This window comes from Oryctolagus cuniculus, chromosome 10 (assembly GCF_051225735.1).
Source record: "Oryctolagus cuniculus isolate XC-2025 breed Fujian yellow rabbit chromosome 10, ASM5122573v1, whole genome shotgun sequence".
Taxonomy (NCBI): Eukaryota; Metazoa; Chordata; class Mammalia; order Lagomorpha; family Leporidae; genus Oryctolagus; species Oryctolagus cuniculus.
In genome coordinates this window covers 28,421,888-28,439,973 of record NC_142876.1, presented here as the reverse complement: position 1 = coordinate 28,439,973, position 18,086 = coordinate 28,421,888, and the positions used below count along the sequence as shown (strand labels likewise).

Genomic DNA, 18,086 nt, shown 5'->3' with positions numbered 1-18,086 from the left:
AAAACACGACAAGGCGCCAGGACGCCTAATACCCGGCAGCGTTTGGGGGGGGGGGGTGAGGGCTCGGGGCGGGCCCGGAAGCCAAAGAGGGCGGGACTTGGCGATGGCGCGACGGGATTGGCTGGGGCGGCGACTGCGCAGAGTCTAAGTCCGCGAGCCGGAAGCAAGGACCAGTTCCGGGTGGCGGGCGTGGGCGCGGGGCAGGCGGGTAGGCGAATGGAGTGCGGCCAGGGTTGTAGGGTAGGGCGCGCCCGGACCCCAAGTGCAGTCCCCGCATGAGCCCGCAGTATTTTCCTTATATGATCGGGCCCCGTTACGGGCGAGGCCGCTTGTTTCAGGGCCTGAGAGGATTATGAAAACGAGGCAGGCGAAGTGGGGCTCGGGGCCCGGGCGCGGGGCAGTTAGGGGGTCGCTGGGCGGGAGGGCGGTGGGGAGGCCTGTGCCGCTGTGGCCGTGAGCCCTGGCCAATGATGACCAGACCACTGCGCAATCTGAGTCCTGGGCACCAGGTGATGGAGTGTGTTCTGAGAACAGACTGAGGCCGGGCGAGTGGACGCTGCCCGGCGGAGGCGGCCGGGCCGGCTGCCTCGGCCTTGGCTTCAGCGTGTGCGGCCGGCGGTGGGTTGCGCCGGTGTCTCATCCCTCAGCGAGCGCCTGCCCTGCGTTCTGCTTTGTAAGCGCTGCTTTGGTGGCCCTAACTTATGCCTTTGAAAGGTAGAGTAACAGAGAGGGAGAGACAGATACAGACAGATCCTACACGTGCTGGTTCACTCCCCAAATGCCTGCAACGGCCGGCGCTGGGCCAGGCCAAAGCCAGGAGCCTGGCGCTCCATCCAGTTCTCCCTCGTGGGTGCAGGTGTCCACGCACCTGGGAATCCTCTGCTGTGTCCCAGCCGCATCAGCAGGCAGCTGGAGCTGAAGTGGAGCAGCGGGGACTCCAACCACTGCCTGGATGGGATGCCAGCGTCCCAGGCTGTGGACCCACCGGCCGTGCCTCAGTGCGGTTTTTCTAATTCAGCTTTTTATTATGGAAACTTTGAAACAGGAAAGTGGAAAGTTTGTACAGTGAACATTCATACGTGTCACTCATAGAGATCTTTCATGTAGGTCATTTTTTTGGCCACAGTGTCTTGGCTTTCCCTGCCTGAAATGCTCTCACGGGCTTTTGAGCCAGATCCGAAAGCCTTAAGGGCTGTTCTGAGGCCAGAGTGCTGTTTAGGGCATTTGTCATCCTGTGAGTTTGCCTTGTGTCCCACTTCCCATGTAGGATCGTTCTCTCCTTTTTAATTCTATCAATTATTATTAGCAGACATTGGTCTTGTTTATGTGATCCCTTTGACACTTAATCCTATATTTATGATCAGTTATGAATTTAAACTGATCACTTTAACTAGTAAGATGGTATTGGTACCTGCCAACTTAATGGGATTTGGAGTCCCATGGCACATTTTTAGCTTTACCCTTAGTGGTAAGTCCGAGGGAACGTGTGCTGAACTGTACATCTCTCCCTCTCGTATTCCTGCTCTTATTTTTAACAGGGATCGATTTTCAATTGGATTTAAACACCTAAGGATAATTCTGTGTTAAGTAAAGAGTTCAACCAATTTAAAAAAAAAAGAGTTCAACCAATGGTATTAAGTAGAAAAAGAAAATACTAAAAAGAATAAATAGTAAGCTGTTCTTCACAGTCAGGACAAGGGCTGATCAGGTCATTGCTTCTCATAGTGTCAATTTCACTTCTACAGGTTTCCTTTTAGGTGCTTAGTTGTTACAGATCAAGGAGAGCATACCATATTTGTCCCTTTGGGACTGGCTTATTTCACTCAGCATGATGTTTTCGATTCCTCCATTTTGTTGTAAATGACCAGATTTCTCTTCTTTTTTTTCTTTTTTCTTTTCTTTTTCTTTTTCTTTTCTTTTTTTTTTTTTTTTTTTTTTTTTTTTTTTACTGCTGGGTAGTATTCCACAGAGTACATATCCCATAATTTCTTTATCCAATCTTCTGTTGATGGGCATTTAGGTTGATTCCATGTTTTACCTATGGTGAATTGAGCTGCAATAAACACTGAGGTGCAGACAGCTCTTTTGTTTGCCAATTTAATTTTCCCTGGGTAAATTCCGAGGAGTGGGACGGCTGGGTCATGTGAAAGGGCTATATTAAGATTTCTGAGGTATCTCCAAAGTGTCTTCCATAGTGGCTTTACCAGTTTGCATTCCCACCAACAGTGGGAATGCCTTTTTTCCCACATCCTCGCCAGCATCTGTTGTTAGTTCATTTCTGTATGTGAGCCTTTCTAACCGGGGTGAGGTGAAACCTCACCGTGGTTTTGATTTGCATTTCCCTGACAGCTAGTGATCCTGAATATTTTTTGTGTGTCTGTTGGCCATTTGGATTTCCTCTTTTGAAAAATATCTGTTTAGGTTTTTGGCCCTTCTCTTAAGTGGTTTTATTTTGTGGTTGTTGTGGTGGAGTTTCTTGATCTCTTTGTAGATTCTGGTTATTAATCCTTTCTCATTTGCATAATTTGCAAATATTTTCTCCCATTCTGTCGGTTGCCTCTTCACTTTCCTGTTTCTTTGCAGTATAGAAACTTCTCAATTTGAGGTGATCCCAGTTGTTAATTTTGGCTTTGGCTGCCTGTGCCTCTGGGGTCTTTTCCAAGAAGTCTTTGCCTGTGCCAATATCTTGCAGGGTTTCTCTGATGTTCTCTAGTAATTTGATGGTGTCATGTCGTAGATTTAGATCTTTAATCCATGTTGTGTGGATTTTTGTGTAAGGTGCAAGGTAAGGGTCTTGCTTCATACTTCTGCATGTGGAAATCCAGTTTTCCCAGCACCATTTGTTGAATAGACTGTCCTTGCTCCAGGAATTAATTTTAGCTCCTTGATCAAATATAAGTTGGTTATAGATATTTGTATTAATTTCTGGTGTTTCTATTCTGTTCCATTGGTGTACCCATCTGTTTTTGAAAAGTACAGATCTTAAATTAGATGTGAGGCCTGCACTGTGGTATAGTGAGTAAAGCTGCCACCTGCAGTGCTAGCATTCCCATATGGGCACCTGTTCAAGTCCCAACTGCTCCACTTCTGATCTAACTCTCTGCTATGGCATGGGAAAGCAGTAGAAGATGGACCATGTCCTTGGGCTCCTGCACCCGCGTGGGAGACCTGGAAGAAGCTCCTGGCTCCTGGCTTTGGATTAGTGCAGCAATGGCCGTTGTGACCATTTGCGGAGTGAACCAGCAGATGGAAGACTTTTCTCTCTCTCTGCCTCTGCCTCTCTGTAATCTTAAAAAAAAAAAAAAAAAAAATCTAAAAAAAAAAAAAAAGAAAAAAAATTAGGGCTGGCGCCATGGCTCACTTGGTTAATCCTCTGCCTGCGGCGCTGGCATCTCATATGGGTGCCGGGTTCTAGTCCTGGTTGCTTCTCTTCCAGTCCAGCTCTCTGCTGTGGCCCGGGAGTGCAGTGGAGGATGGCACAAGTGCTTTAGCCCTGCACCCGCTTGGGAGACCAGGAGGAAGCACCTGGCTCCTGGCTTCGGATTGGCACAGCGCCGGCCGTAGCAGCCATTTGTGGGGTGAACCAACAGAAGGAAGACCTTTCTTTCTGTCTCTGTCTCTGTCTCTCTCACTGTCTAACTCTATCTCTCAAATAAAAAAAAAATTGGATGAGCTTCACAAACGCATACCCTTTTGTAGGCCCTGTCCTGTTGTTTGCCCTCTACATAGTTGAGAGGAGAATCACGTCCCCCACTCATTGCCTGTAGAGCACCGGCAGCAAGTCCCTCCGAACTTACCAGGTTCTCCCTAATTGTTTCTGAGCGGATCTAAAACCACAAAGTGGAATGTTGACAGGTTTCAGTGTATTAAAAGCATGTATGATGGGGGCTGGTGCCATGGTACAGGTTGGTCCTCCGCCTTGGTGCCCGGCATCCCATATGCGCCGGTTCTAGTCCCAGCTGCTCCTCTTCCAATCCAGCTCTCTACTGTGGCCTGGGAAAGCAGTGGAAGATGGTCCAAGACCTTGGGCCCCTGCACCCATGTGGGAGATCGAGGAAGCTCCTTGCTCCTGGCTTCAGATTCATGCAGCTCCGGCCATTGTGGCCATCTGGGGAGTGAACCAGCGGACGGAAGACCTTTCTCTCTCTCTCTCTGTCTCTCCTTCTCACTGTCTGTAACTCTTTTTCTTTTTAACTTTTATTTAATAAATATAAATATCCAAAGTACAGCTTTTGGATTACAGTGGCTTTTTCAACCTATAACTTCCCTCCCACCTGCAACCCTCCCATCTCCCGCTCCCTCTTCCATTCCATTCACATCAAGATTCATTTTCAATTATCTTTATATATACAAGATCAATTTAGTATATATTAAGTAAAGATTTCAACAGTTTGCACCCACACAGACACATAAAGTGTAAAGTACTGTTTGAACACTAGTTATAGCATTAATTCACATTGTACAACACATTAAGGATAGAGATCCTACATGGGGAGTAAGTGCACAGCGACTCCTGTTGTTAACAATTGACACTCTTGTTTATGGCATCAGTTATCACCCTAGACTCTTGTCATGAGTTGCCAAGGCTATGGAAGCCTTTTGAGTTCGCCAACTCCAATCTTATTTAGACAAGGTCATAGTCAAAGTGGAAGTTCTCTCCTCCCTTCAGAGAAAGGTACCTCCTTCTTTGATGGCCTGTTCTTTCCACTGGGATCTCACTCGCAGAGATTTCTTCCTTCCATGCCTAAAATACTCTCATGGGCTCTTCAGCCAGATCCGAATGCCTTAAGGGCTGAATCTGAGGCCAGAGTGCTATTTAGGACATTTTCCATTCTATGTGTAACTCTAACTTTCAAATAAATAAATAAAATCTTTTAAAAATTTTTTAAAAAAAGCATGTATGAGGGGTCTTCAGAAAATTTAAGAAACGTGTTTTATGAATACTATGCCTGGATTTCAATTTTTTTTTGCTCCAGAATAATCTTTTAATTCTATTTTCTATACACTTCTAGAAGTTCCCTCATAAATATATGTAACAATATTTACATAGTCTCAAAATATTACAAAGAGGAAAAAGGAAAAAGAATCATTGCAATGTAGGAGTCTTGTGGTATTACCATAATCAAATGATCAGGGTCACCAATAATGGGACAAACATCTTTATCCCTTGCTGTATGGAGGATGCAATTTCTTACGTAGAATTTCTTCCTAAAATATCTGACCTGAATCTAATCATAAGGAAACAGAATCCAAATTGAGGGACATTCTGCCAAACAGCCAATGTGAATTCTTCAAAAACATCAATGTTCTGAAAAACAAAAAGGCTGGAGTTGAATCAGATTAAAGGAAACTAGAGATGTGACACTTTAATGTGAGATCCTTCATTGAAATATGGATTAAAAAAATCTGAAGGACAGTATTGGGACGTTTGGGAAATGAATTACATATGGGATAGTATGGATTATTAATTTTCCGGATTATGATAATTATATTATAGCTATATAGGAGACTGTTCTTTGTTCTTAGGAGATACATGCTAAATTATTTAGCGATGAGGAACTATGGCATCTGCAATGAACTCAAGTGACTCACAAAATTATATAGCGGCACTGGCAGAGAGAAAGGAAGAGAGGAAATATGGCAAAATATGAAGAGTTGAGAATCTAAATGAAGAATCGAGATGGTCATTCATTGTTCTACTTTTGCAACTTTGCTGTAGGTTTTAACATTCAAAATGAAAGTTGGGAGGAAAAATGTCTTTCAAGTAAGCTACAAAATTACTGGAAACAAATTACTCTGCAACATTTTGAACACTGAATATGTACATCAAGATTCTTTTCTTGGTCTGGAAATGGGACTTCTGCTAAGATGCGGAGTTAGTGCTCTAGCATTTTTTTCAGGAAAAAGAAGGGAGTTGCGTTAGCATAAGACTGGAAATCAGAGAATCCACTGTACATCTGAAATTCTAGTGTTGAGATTTTATCAGGATTTCAGCAATATCCAGCCTTAGTATCTCCCACGTGTCCTGGGTAATTTTCCTGCGCTTAAGCATAGTTCCCCTGGCTTCCTACAACACAGGTGATGGTAGGGTAAGCAGCAGTGGCTTTGGAAGTTTCAGTCATGGAAGCTGGGGACAGCTGGTAAAGTGGGTGGGGCCGGACATTTTTAAAATTGGGTATGTGAATCTGAATGAGTGACACAAGCACATTTGCCCATCTGGAATGGTTTAGAAAGTTATCTACGTGCTCACACATTAACATAGCCATAACATAATATCTTGAATTTTTGTCCTTACAACAAATACCTACTCTTTTTTATTTTTTTTTTTTATTTTTATTTTTTTGACAGGCAGAGTGGACAGTGAGAGAGACAGAGAGAGAAAGGTCTTTCTTTTGCCGTTGGTTCACCCTCCAATGGCCGCCGCTGCAGCCGGCGCACCGCGCTGATCCGATGGCAGGAGCCAGGATCCAGGTGCTTTTCCTGGTCTCCCATGGGGTGCAGGGCCCAAGCACCTGGGCCATCCTCCACTGCACTCCCTGGCCATAGCAGAGAGCTGGCCTGGAAGAGGGGCAACCGGGACAGAATCCGGCGCCCCAACCGGGACTAGAACCCGGTGTGCCGGCGCCGCAAGGTGGAGGATTAGCCTATTGAGCCACGGCGCCGGCTCAAATACCTACTCTTTAGAAAGTTAAATTTGTCACACAAGAATCAAATTTAATGCATGCAGAAAGTAACCTACAAATCATAACCAAACTCCTTCATTTTAAGTTTACCGTAAGTCTTGGTGGGTAGCTTAAGACATTGTCTCAAACTTAGGTGAAAGGCAAATATTTGTCTTTTTCTCCTTGTTTGAAAGTTGTTTGTGGTGTCTATATCCTTAGCAAACCCAGTTAGAATTTCACGTAATAACATAACCTTAGGCAAATCTCTGTACCTCCTTGGGTCTGACTTTACTCGGGAAAATACTAACGTTGGTGGAGGGAGAGAACGTTTCACTGACTCAGAAACAGAGAAACAGACGGTTGAACAGGTTGGGTTTCCTGCTCATGCAACAAGGAAAATCGTATACCATGGGTGCGTCTTGGGGAACTGTGGGACATCTTGGTAGGAGGCTTAATGTTAGGATTGGGGCACTGGTTAGGTGATTAAAGACGACGCAAAGCAGAAGAGCTTCACTCTGCATTGGGTACAGTGAGCAAGCAGGGACAAGGCTGTCCATATAATCCTATCCAGAAAGAGGGCAGATCAGAGGATAAAGCTAAACTGGGAGAGAAACCACAGTGCCTTCTACAAGTATCAGGTAGGAGAAGGGATGTTTCTTATTGTGTGACCTTGTTTTATGTCTCTAGGCAGAATTATGGGCCTCTCAGTCTCCATCACAGAGAGACCTGTCTGATGCCCAGTGCTTTGTAAGGTTATGTGCTAGAGGAGAACAGCAGGAGCACCAGGCCAATTCTGTGAGCTAAAAATCAGACCAGTTTCCTGAGGCTGGGCTTTTTCCCTTTCTCAGCTGTTGTAGCGTGAGTGTATCTGGTATGCAGTTCAGCTCTTTTCAGACCTAGTTTTCCTGTTGAGGTTTTGAAGATAGGCCTAGACCCGAGTAGGGGGTGAACTGTCTGAAGTGAGGCTTCCTTGGTCAGCCACCCAGAAAGGTAGGTGAATCTACCCTTAGGTTGGAAGTTGGGTTCAAGATTCTGTGTTCCTCCATGATAGATGTGAGCGTTTCTGTGGGTCATATTGCAACAATTGTTCCTAATGAGTACACTCCTAGGGGTGTCTTGTTCCGTAACTGGGGGGAGAGGGGCTGGTTATGTGTATTTTTAAGATTTCCAGGTGATTTTGATGTGTGCTCCTAGCTAAGAAACAGTATACCCTGGTGTGCATATAATCAGCTTTTGGCCTACTCTGTTCCATTGGTCTCTATGCCAGTTCCACAGACTTTACTAGTTTTAGAAGTCCTGATACCGGCCAGGGGAAGTCTTCTGCTGTCTCAAGGAGGGTCTTCTTATCCATGAGTCGTTGCTTTTCCATATCAATTTTGCAGTGCATTTGTCAGTATTAAAAAAAAAAGTGAACTTGGGGATAATTTACATTTTTGTAGTGTGGAGTCTATACGTACATTTCTGCATTTCTTGGTGTTTTTCACTTATTTCATAAATTCCTCCACACAACATGTCCCACTTTTTAATGCCTTGTCTCTGCTTTGTGATTGGGTCCACCTCTAGGCCCTCTGTTCATCATTAATCCATCAGTCTTTTCCTAAGCTCAAACTGTCTTGAATTCTACAGCTGTGAAGTGTTTAACAACCTGTACTGTCTTCCAGGGCAAGTCTTCCCCCAACCTCTGGTTTAAACGATCGTGAAACACGGTTGAATGTAGGCCCCAGGATGAAGTTTCTCAGGAGCATCAAACTTCAGCCAATGTGTAGCTGCAGCTTTAAATTTCCTTCCGATTTGCATACCACTTTATTCAAAAGTATTTATTTTCACACGTTTTATCCACAGCCAAATATTACAGTGCCTATTACAAGCATTTTTCTATAAATAAGTGTAGTTTACAGGTTTGTTCAAAATGGAAAAATATCAGTATGTTTTATAATATTAGATACTCCCCTGAATGCAACGTGATCTTTAGAGAGGCAGTCCTTCATCTAAATATCAGTTAGTGGCAAACTGTTTTATCCAAATCTAGATGGTTTTTACATAGCATCACTTTAGAAAGTAGGTGAATTTCATCGGATTGAACCCCTTTATTAGAATTATAAAATTTTAGGAAGTTTTCGATATCTAATGACCTTTGTAATTAACAAGTCATGTTTTGTCATTTGGCATTAACCTCTAACTTCCTAGACCCTTTAATTCCCTAATTATGGAACCAGTGTGTACAAAGAGTGAATTATGGGTATTTGGCTCACGCAGCAAACCGAGAAACCAACCCTAGATACTGTGAGGAAAGACTCCAGGGTTCTGCCCCTGCTGCGAGTTGTATGGACGTTAGACAAACACTGCAATTTAGGATACCCTGGTTGCCTTAGAATCAGGTCAAGTGTATGAAAACAATTCATCTATGCAAAAGAAATGGAGTCTAATTTGTTACTGTACTCCTAATGCATTAAGGCCCTAAGTAAATATTTGATGAATTGATGGTAGATAGCACTGTTAATTGTATTTTCTAAATTTTTGAAGCTCCTAGCTTTTACAAAAGCCTTAAAATTTAGTGCTAGGAAGCCAAGGGAAGCAACTCCTATTGACATGCTCTATGGGAAGGGGGAGATGGTGTGCCTTTGAGCCCAATCTGCTTGCTAGGTGAGCCTACCATTACCGTCACTCTAACTGCAGATATGATGGCACAAGGAGAATGCATGTAGTATCGTGATAGGGTTGTCTGCTTCAGCCACAACTATTTCATGTGCACATCTTACCGTAGGTAAATAGGTTCCAAGAAATACTTAACACACAAATCATTCTGCAAATATTTAACCTTTAAAATGCTTCTAATATTTCAGAAGACAAATCAAAACTCCATGTTGTCATGGCAAATATTAAAATTCTCCCCAACACTTATTTCAGAGAAACAATTGGTATGGTCAGTTATTTTAATAACTGCTAAAGGCACCTCGTGAGAAAGTTCAGATGTTTATGTTGAATTAAGTTATTTCAAATTATTACTGATTCCATGAACTTGGGGAGTGAGTTGAACTGATTTGAAAAAAGCAGAGAGAAATGCTAGATGGTTTCCCTATAGATGTTTCTCCAGCCTCCAAGTATGAAGCTGGACATTCAGTATCAAAGTACTGTGCAAGAATTTGTCAGTCATCTGTAAATTAAGCACAGTTCCGGTGAAATACTTTTTGGTATCTGCTATTACTTAGGCTAAGTAGAAGGCTAATCATGAGGATACCTTCCCATTTATTCTATTTACCAAGCTTTTATTCAGTGAGCCTCTGGCACCTAGTGATTCACCAATGGCAGCAGAGAGGAGCTGCCCAAAGAGATGGCAAGAATGAAGCTCTTAAGACAGTACATAAGGACAGTTAGCCAGTGTATCTGTGGAATGACTGCTGGTCTAAACTCCTTTATCCTCAAGGCATTTTTGGTTATCTTGAAGGTTAAGGACAGTGTTTCATTCCATGAGACACTGAGTTTCAAACTAAAGTGCACCAAAAAGCAAATTAAACTTTATAAGCTAGAAAGAGGCGGCGGCAACAGGCCCATTTGCATTAGGCTGGCCTTCCCAACAAAGCATGTGGGTTGAAAGGTAGCATGGACCTTGTGGTTGTGTGACTGAGCAACAAGGGCAGGCACAGCTCTGTGTAGACGCCCAAGAGAAGCCAGGGTGTCTCCTGTGGGCCTAGAGGGGGTAACACCCACGGCAGTGTTTTTGGACATAACTGTCGGTAGCCTTAACCCCAGCGCGGAGTCTGTGCTGGCCCAGCAGGTGAGAAGAGTAGCCCACGAAGACGCCAAGCTCTGAGTGCACAGTCTGTGTGTGGGCCTGCAGTGTGCTGTTTCCAAGAGCCTTTTAATCTGGTGACTAAGTATTCAGTCATGGAGAAATCTTCTCAATAGGATGGGAGGCCATTCCTGTAGGATGTGCAAGCAGTCATGAAACAGCCTACTGTTAGCAAGATGGTCAGAAATGAGGGGAAAGAATGTACAATATTTTCTAATTGAATGCTTGCTTTTGAAGAGTCCAGAAAACCCTAAAAAACCCTAAGAGCAGAAACATCTAAACCTGTTACACTATTACTGAATATTCTTAAATCGTTATAATAGTTACAGTAACTTTTATGTGGCAAGTATGAAAAATGTTGAAAATAACCTGAAAAGGGAAAGGTGGCTTCAACTATTTGATTCCCTTTAAAAAACAAAACACAAACCTTTGGATAATCAATGAGCTAATTATTTTTTAATGGTTTTCCAAACAATCTGATTCTCAGACTGAAGTTTGCTTTTCCCTGTTTTGGTTGTGTGGAGTTAGTGGTGCCTTATTTGAAGTTCTTATTGGAGGTTTGAAGGCATTAAGAAATTAAAGGATTTCATACTTAATTTTTATTATCTGCAAATAAAAATTGTTGTTACTGTTTCCTAATATTTAGTTTATATTAATTTTTGTGAGAATTTTGTTGGTAAATGTATGGACTAGCATTGGAAACATACTTTTCCCATCGTACTCACATTTGAACTTTGGGACAGCATATTTTTTAAGATTTATTTTAAAGGTAGAGTGACAGAGAAATATGACCTCCATCCTCTGATTTACTCTCCAAATGGCTACAATAGCCAGGGCTGGGCCAGGCCAACACCAGGAGTCTGGAACTCCATCCGGGTCTCCCACATGGGTACAAGGGGCCCAAAGCACTTGGGCCAGCTTCCACTGCTCTCCCAGACACATCAGCAGGGAGCTGGATCAGGAGCAGAGCAGCCGGGACTTGAACTAGCGCTCTGATACAGGATTCTAGTGTTGCAGGTGGTGGCATAACTCACTAGGACACAATGCCAGCCCCAGGACAGCAGCGTTTTTAGCACAGCTGTTTCTTAAACCCTGGGCTACACAAAAGGGTTTGAACACATGACTGACTGGATCTTTTAGTTAAGCTTCAGAAACTAATACTCCAAATGTTTGGTCTGGAGGTCAATTATACCATTTCTCTATATCCTCAGCCATTAAAAGTACTCTGGGAATACTTATCGGGAAGCCTGGGCCCACAGTTTTGTATTTCACTGCAAACTCATCCACACTTATGGGTCGTCTGCCTGGGTAAAGGTCAGGATATGTTGTTATCATAGTTAATAGTACTTTATTAAAAGTCCTTTGAAGGCAATTTATGTGACTTGCTATATCTTTAATATACTTTTAATTTTGACATTCTCCAGTTATATGCAAATAGCAAAACTAGGCAGCTTCCATTTTACAGAACTGGCACCTTTTATATGGCCATGGGGACTTCTGGGTGGCCGTAGATTATGTGTGTGTGTGTTTAGACTGAAATCCACCTTAAAAATTTTTCCATATTTCAAGTGTTTTTATTCTGAGCAGTAGGTACAAAAAATAATGACGTGAGTGTGGCTTGTTCCGTGTAGTGCGGCACTGTCCACGTGTAGTCGGGCTCTGATGGAATCCACTTTCACCACCTCACACAGATCCCTGAATCACTTTCCTGTGTATGCTTGCTGGCTCTTGCTGGGACTCAAGTTAACGTTGGGAGCCTGCGCCTTCAGACTTCATTGAGGAACTCCAGGTTGAGACAGGCTGGGATATGAATGGAGTCCATGGTCAGAGAGGATGGGTTAAACGGAAACAGAACAGGGAACATGTGTTTGAAGTCTAACAGCAGTTGCTGAGGGTCGTTCCGCTCTTGTAGTTGTGCCTGTGGGGAACAATGAGACCACGTGAATGCCTAGTACGGTACCTGCGAACAGCCAGCTTAGGTGAGTTCATGGAAGTGGCTCAGCCTGTGTCATGGGAAGAGTCCCAAGATAATTACGTAACGACTTCAGGAGAATGGGGTCTCCCTGTCCCAGAGGTGTTTAGTGTGAGGGTGGTTTAGGCTTTTTGGGAGGGCAGATGACTAATCATTCTCAATTCTAGCATTCCTTAAAACAAAGTTCCATCTAAGGGAGAGTATAAAAATACATATCAGGTGCTAATCCTGGTAGAGGCACTGAAGCAAAGTGGTTGATGGCAAGGGCTCTGGAGGCAGACAGCTTGACCTGACATCCTGGCACCACTTGGGGCAAATTCCTGGGCCATTCTCTGCCTCAGTTTCCTCATCTAGAGTGGGGAAGAGCAACATCACATAAAGTAGCAGAGGACAGGGCTCTAGGGGTTGGTCCATCCATTAAGGCAACCATTGAGTTGGAAAGGGTGATTGTGACCAGCTGGAACTGAATGGACATTTATAGAACCACCAAGGAGAGTACCTGGTAAGGCAGAGGCTCCAGGATGCACTGCTAGGAGAGCAGTGTGTTTGAATCAGCTCCTACCTGCCATTCTTCAGCCCAAAGGTAGCCATGGGGTTAGCGCTTACACAACTGCTGGTGCCAGGGCAGGCAATGGGACCTTGTCTTCCAAAATTTGGAATTGTACATTTTGGTGGTCTGGTGGGTCCCAACACAGGTACCTGCCTTGGTTTAAGCATCTCTTGGGATGAAGTGGCTTTCCTTGGTGGCATTAATTTGGAATGTTAAAAGCAACAGAGCTTGTCTATCTTCTCCCCATTTGAAGCCAGACATTTTAGGAAATGGACAATTGGAAAAATACACTAACGGAATCCAACGGCAGGCTTGATCAGGAAGAAGAAAGGAGCCTGAAACAATCCAGTCTGAGAAGAAAAAAGAATGAGTAATAAAGAACAGGGCCTGTGGGACCTATGGGACACCATCAGTATACGCATGATTGGAGTTCCAGAAGGAAGAGAGAGCGAGAAATGGGCAGAAAGAATTTGAAGAAATAATGCCCCCAAACTTCCTAAATCTGATGAGACATGTATGTACACACTCAAGAAGGTCAGCAGACTTCAAGCAGGATAAACTCAAATATTCAGGGTGAGGCACATTATAGTCAAATTGCCAGAACCCAAAGATAGGACATCTTGAAAGCAGCAAGACAGAAGCGACTTGCCACATACAAAGTATCCTTCAATAAAATTAACAGCTGATTTTCTTTCAGAGACCATAGATGCTAGATGCAGTGGGATGACAAAGTAGACAGAAAAACCCCACCAACTGTGCATTCTATATTTGGCAAAACAATCCTTCAAAATCAGATGAGAAATTAAGTCATTTCTAGAGACAGAACAGGACACTATATTTTGATAAAAGCAGCTCCAATAGTCATAATACACCTAGCAAGAGAATCCCCAAATGTGAAGTAGATATTGACAAAGCTGGAGGGAGAAATATTTTATTAAAGCTGGACACTTCAATAGAACAATCAGATAGACCAATAAGAGATGGAGGCCATAATCAGCACAATAAATCAATTAGACCTAACAAACCGAACAGATACACAGAACAGCAGAATATACTTCCTCAAGGTGCATGGAACATTCTCTAGGACGGACCATAGGTTACACAAAGCAAGCCCCAATGAATTAAAAAATTTTTTTCTGATTATAATGCAATGAAACTAAAAATACATGGAAAATCCACAAAGACATGGAAATTTATAGGGTCTTAAAATAGCCAATGAATCAAAGAAATCACCAGGGAAATTAGGTGAAAATGAAAATATACTATATTAGAACTTACGGGATATTGTGAAAGTAGTGCTAAGGTATAAACTTGTGTCAGCGTTTTTGAAACAAAGGTCTGAAATCAAGTCAACTGTTTGCCTCGAGCAAGTGGAAAAGAACAGCAAACTAAACCCACAGCTAGAAAGGGAGGGAGGGAGTAAAATCAGAGTGGGCATAATTGAGAGAGAATAGAATTAAAAATTAAATTGAACTTAAACAAAATTGACAAATCTTTAGTCTAAGAAAAAGTAGAAGTCTACATTCAGAAATGTAGAAATTACCAGAGTCAGAAATGAAAAGAGCATATTACCAAAATTTACAAAAATAAAAAGGATCAAAAGATAATACTATGAATACTTTTACACTTACAAATGGGATAGTTCAAATGGACACAAACTGTCAACAATGATTTAAGAAGAAACAGAAAATCTGAATAGACCAACATACTTGTGGAGATTGTATTAGTAGTCAAAACCTCCCAGCAAAGAGAAGCCCAGGACATGGCTTCCCTGGAGAATTCTACCAAACATTTAAAAAAGAGTTAATATTAATTCTTCTCAAATGCATTATATGAGGTCAGTAATACTTTCATACCAAAGCAGGTAAGACAGTACAAGAAAACTAAGCTATAGGCTAATACTGCATCTGGATATAGAAGTAAAAACGTGTAACACAGTACCAGCAAACTAAATTCAGCAGCAGATTTAAGTGGTTATACACCAAGACCAAGTGAGATTTATCCCTAGAATACAAGGGTGGTTCAGCATACAAAAATCAGCGTAACATACTACATTAATAGAATGAAGATAAACACCACATGGTGTCTCAATTGGTGCAGAAAAAGCATTTGACAAAATCCAACATATTTTCTTGCTGAAATAGGAGAAACCTACATCTCACATCATACTCAATGTGAAAGAGTGAACGCTTTTCCCTTGAGATCAGGAACAAGATAAGGATGCCTGTTCCTACCACTTCTATTCAAAATATTCACCAATGTTAACGGCAGCATTATTCCAGTAGCCAAAAGATGGGGACAGTGCAGTGTCCATGGACAGATGAATGGATAAACAGTGTTTTATACGTGTAAAAGGAACTATTGTTCAGTAGTAAAAAGAGATGAAGTTCTGATACATGTTATGTTATAGGAGACCATTCCAAGTGACATAAACCAGACCCAGGAGGACAAATATTGCATGATTCCACTTACATGAAATATATAGATTGGATAAATTCCCAGAGACAGAGAAGAGAAGAAGGGGATGGGAGAGGGTAAATAGGAAGTCACTGCTAACTGGGTACAGTTTCTGTTTAGGATGATGAAAAAATTTCTGGAAATAGTGGTGATGGTTACATAACAATGTGAGTGGACTTAATGTCACTGTGTACACTTAAACATGATTAAAATAGCAAAATACCTTCCCCCCAAAAATGGGCTGCTCGAAAGGTTGTCAGGCTCCTATGTGTAAGGCACTGGCTTCGGTCACTGGGACGTGGCAGGGGCTGTGTTTGCATCATTCACTTGACGTTGAGCTCCCTCGTGCAGCCTGCCCACAATTAGCCATTACCCCGTGCACCAGGAATTCCTGGCTGGAGCTGCACTGTTACAAAGGCCACTGAACCGGGGAAGTCGTGCCAAGAGGAAGATCAGACTCTCCCAAGTTTGTGCAAACACAGGCTATCCCATACTAGTCTGGGGTATGAAAACTGGCTTCTCTCTCACTGGGGCAAGGCACCCTTATTTGCATCACATAATGGCAACATTTTGCTATGGTCTGACTTCCTTGAGGATTTAGGAAGGATCTGAGGAAACTGAAGGATTTAGGGAAGGGTATAAAAATGGGAAAGTTAAAGATTTACCCATACTATTATAATTCAGCAGCAAAAGGTGGTCTACGTTTAATTCAGTAAAATTCAGAGAGGATTTTTGTGAAATAGCTACCTTGTTTGGGGACTTTAACAACTAAAATTTGCACTTTTAAATTTTTATTTTTTAAATTGGCAATAGAAATTGTACCATATGTTTTGATACACTCAGATTTCCATTTTTAAAGGTCAGTCCATACTGCCCATAGCGCCCATGCAGGGACTTTGTTTCACAAGCTGCTTGCGCTTATTTGAGTTCAGGTGTAGGAGAGTGGGTTGCTCAGACTTTCTGAGCACTGCACAGGGAGAAGCAGAACATACAGCCGTCGCTGGCCAAAAGGTAATCACAACAGTCGTTTTCTGGGAAAGAACTGTCAGATACTGATATCAACTACTGAGGAAGACCAAGGTGGAATGAGAAGGCCATGCCAAGATGGTCACTGGCAATGGAAACTGCCTGGCAACAGGCTGTGATTGGATGGCTTCGGAAACTGCCTGGCAACAGGCTGTGATTGGTTAGGGCATAGACCTCCCCTTGACCGGATTGGCTGCTTTGGCTATTTAAGCTGCTGTACCAACTGAAATAAACGAGTCTGCGGGCTGCTCGCCTCTGGCCCGCTTTCACCGGGCTCCCGGGGTCTGTGTGGTGACTCCACACCTCTTGCCCCCACCACGCTCCTCCTCTCAGAACGAATCCACAGCAACAGACCAAGAATCTGATCGTACCCAGGAACTTCAAAAAGTTCATGGAAAATGGAATTAAAAGTTTACTTTGAGGTAAATGTATTTTGCAGTCCATAGTCTACATAAATATGTTTTGTCTGTGACCTTTTTGAATCGAAACAAACTTATCTTTGAATTCCTCTGACTGCTAGCTTCTGAGTGCCCCGGTACACGTGTCCTGAGAACACCCGACACTCAGCCTGCATTACCTTTATCCGTGTCCTGGGCTCATGAAACCTGCAGCGCCACTTGGCAGGCATTCCTTACCTTTGGCCTGACGTCTCTCCTTGGAGACAATGCTGCAGCCCACATGGAAGCAGTTGGAGTTCTCCCTCTAGGGTGCATCTCAGAAAATCAAAACCAAGCAAGACTCTCTACATATGGACTTGAGTTTGTATAAATTACTAACTCTCTGTAAAAGTCAGTAGCGGGTCCAGGGTCAGATGCCCTGCTGGCTTCTTGTCCGTCATCCAACTTGCTCCACTCCCCCCACCTCGAAGCTGACTACCTACCTACCTACCTACCTGTCTATATATCTCTCTCTCCCAGCTGGATCCTTTCAGACAGTGCCACCTGCACCCCCTGGCTTTGTCCCTGTGGGTCTCTACCTTCTTCTCTCTGGTGTCTGTGCCTTTAAGAACCCTGGCATGCCCTTGGCGCCCTTAAGGAAACCACCTTCAGCCTGACTTGGCAGCCAGCCCTCCTTGACCCTTGCCTCTATGCCCTGCTTAGACACAAGGCAGAAGTTCATTTCTTCTTTGCCACAGCTCATTTCAGACTGCAGACTCTGCCCTGGAACACTTGGAAGGAGCTCCGAATCAAAGCCCAGCGCCTGGAAGGGCGCGGCTTCTCCACTGAGGCCCCGGGGTTTCTCTGGGCTCTGAGGATCTTTGCCAAACCTTCCTTACGTTGATTCCCTTAGTGCTCGCTCTTCCTTCTTGGCTCATTTTTCTCAGCACACATTGGTAATCCCTGTTCCATGCTGGCATTACGTCCCTGGCTACAGAGGTTGCTAAGAAGTTTCAGGAAGGGCTACCCCTCCCCAGGGAGTTCCCACGCGCATGCGCTGGCTTTTCGGTGTAGTGGTCAATGGCCAGCATTCCCACCACACACACAGACCAGGCGCTCTGCCAGAATCACCCTGGGCTCAGCTTGAGAGCGCTATTTTTTAAGTTAAGAAACTCCTACAGACTTAATCATTAGCCCAATATATTTTCTTTTAAGCTTGTTTCTTAGGGCATATATTCCAAGTCTTAAGAGA

At 43.4% G+C, this 18,086-nt stretch overlaps 1 protein-coding gene, 1 long non-coding RNA gene and 2 other non-coding genes across 5 annotated transcripts in view; 3 read left to right on the top strand and 1 right to left on the bottom strand.

Annotated features, from left to right (window-relative positions):
- The window catches only part of LOC138844022 (uncharacterized), a 36,484-nt gene that overhangs the window by 179 nt on the left and 18,219 nt on the right, over positions 1-18,086 (top strand). The window lies entirely within an intron of this gene.
- MYO5B (myosin VB) overlaps positions 173-18,086 on the bottom strand; it is a 329,807-nt gene continuing 311,893 nt past the window's right edge. For both annotated transcript variants that reach the window (XM_070050187.2, XM_089305758.1), the window contains one exon: positions 173-12,370. In XM_070050187.2, coding sequence (XP_069906288.2) covers positions 12,218-12,370 — 153 coding nt within the window. In that variant the 3' untranslated portion in view covers positions 173-12,217. The remainder of the gene's footprint in view (positions 12,371-18,086) is intronic.
- On the top strand, positions 249-393 carry LOC127492561 (small Cajal body-specific RNA 17). The gene has a single exon (XR_007922071.3).
- Positions 462-544, top strand: LOC127492554 (small Cajal body-specific RNA 18). Its single transcript, XR_007922064.1, has one exon.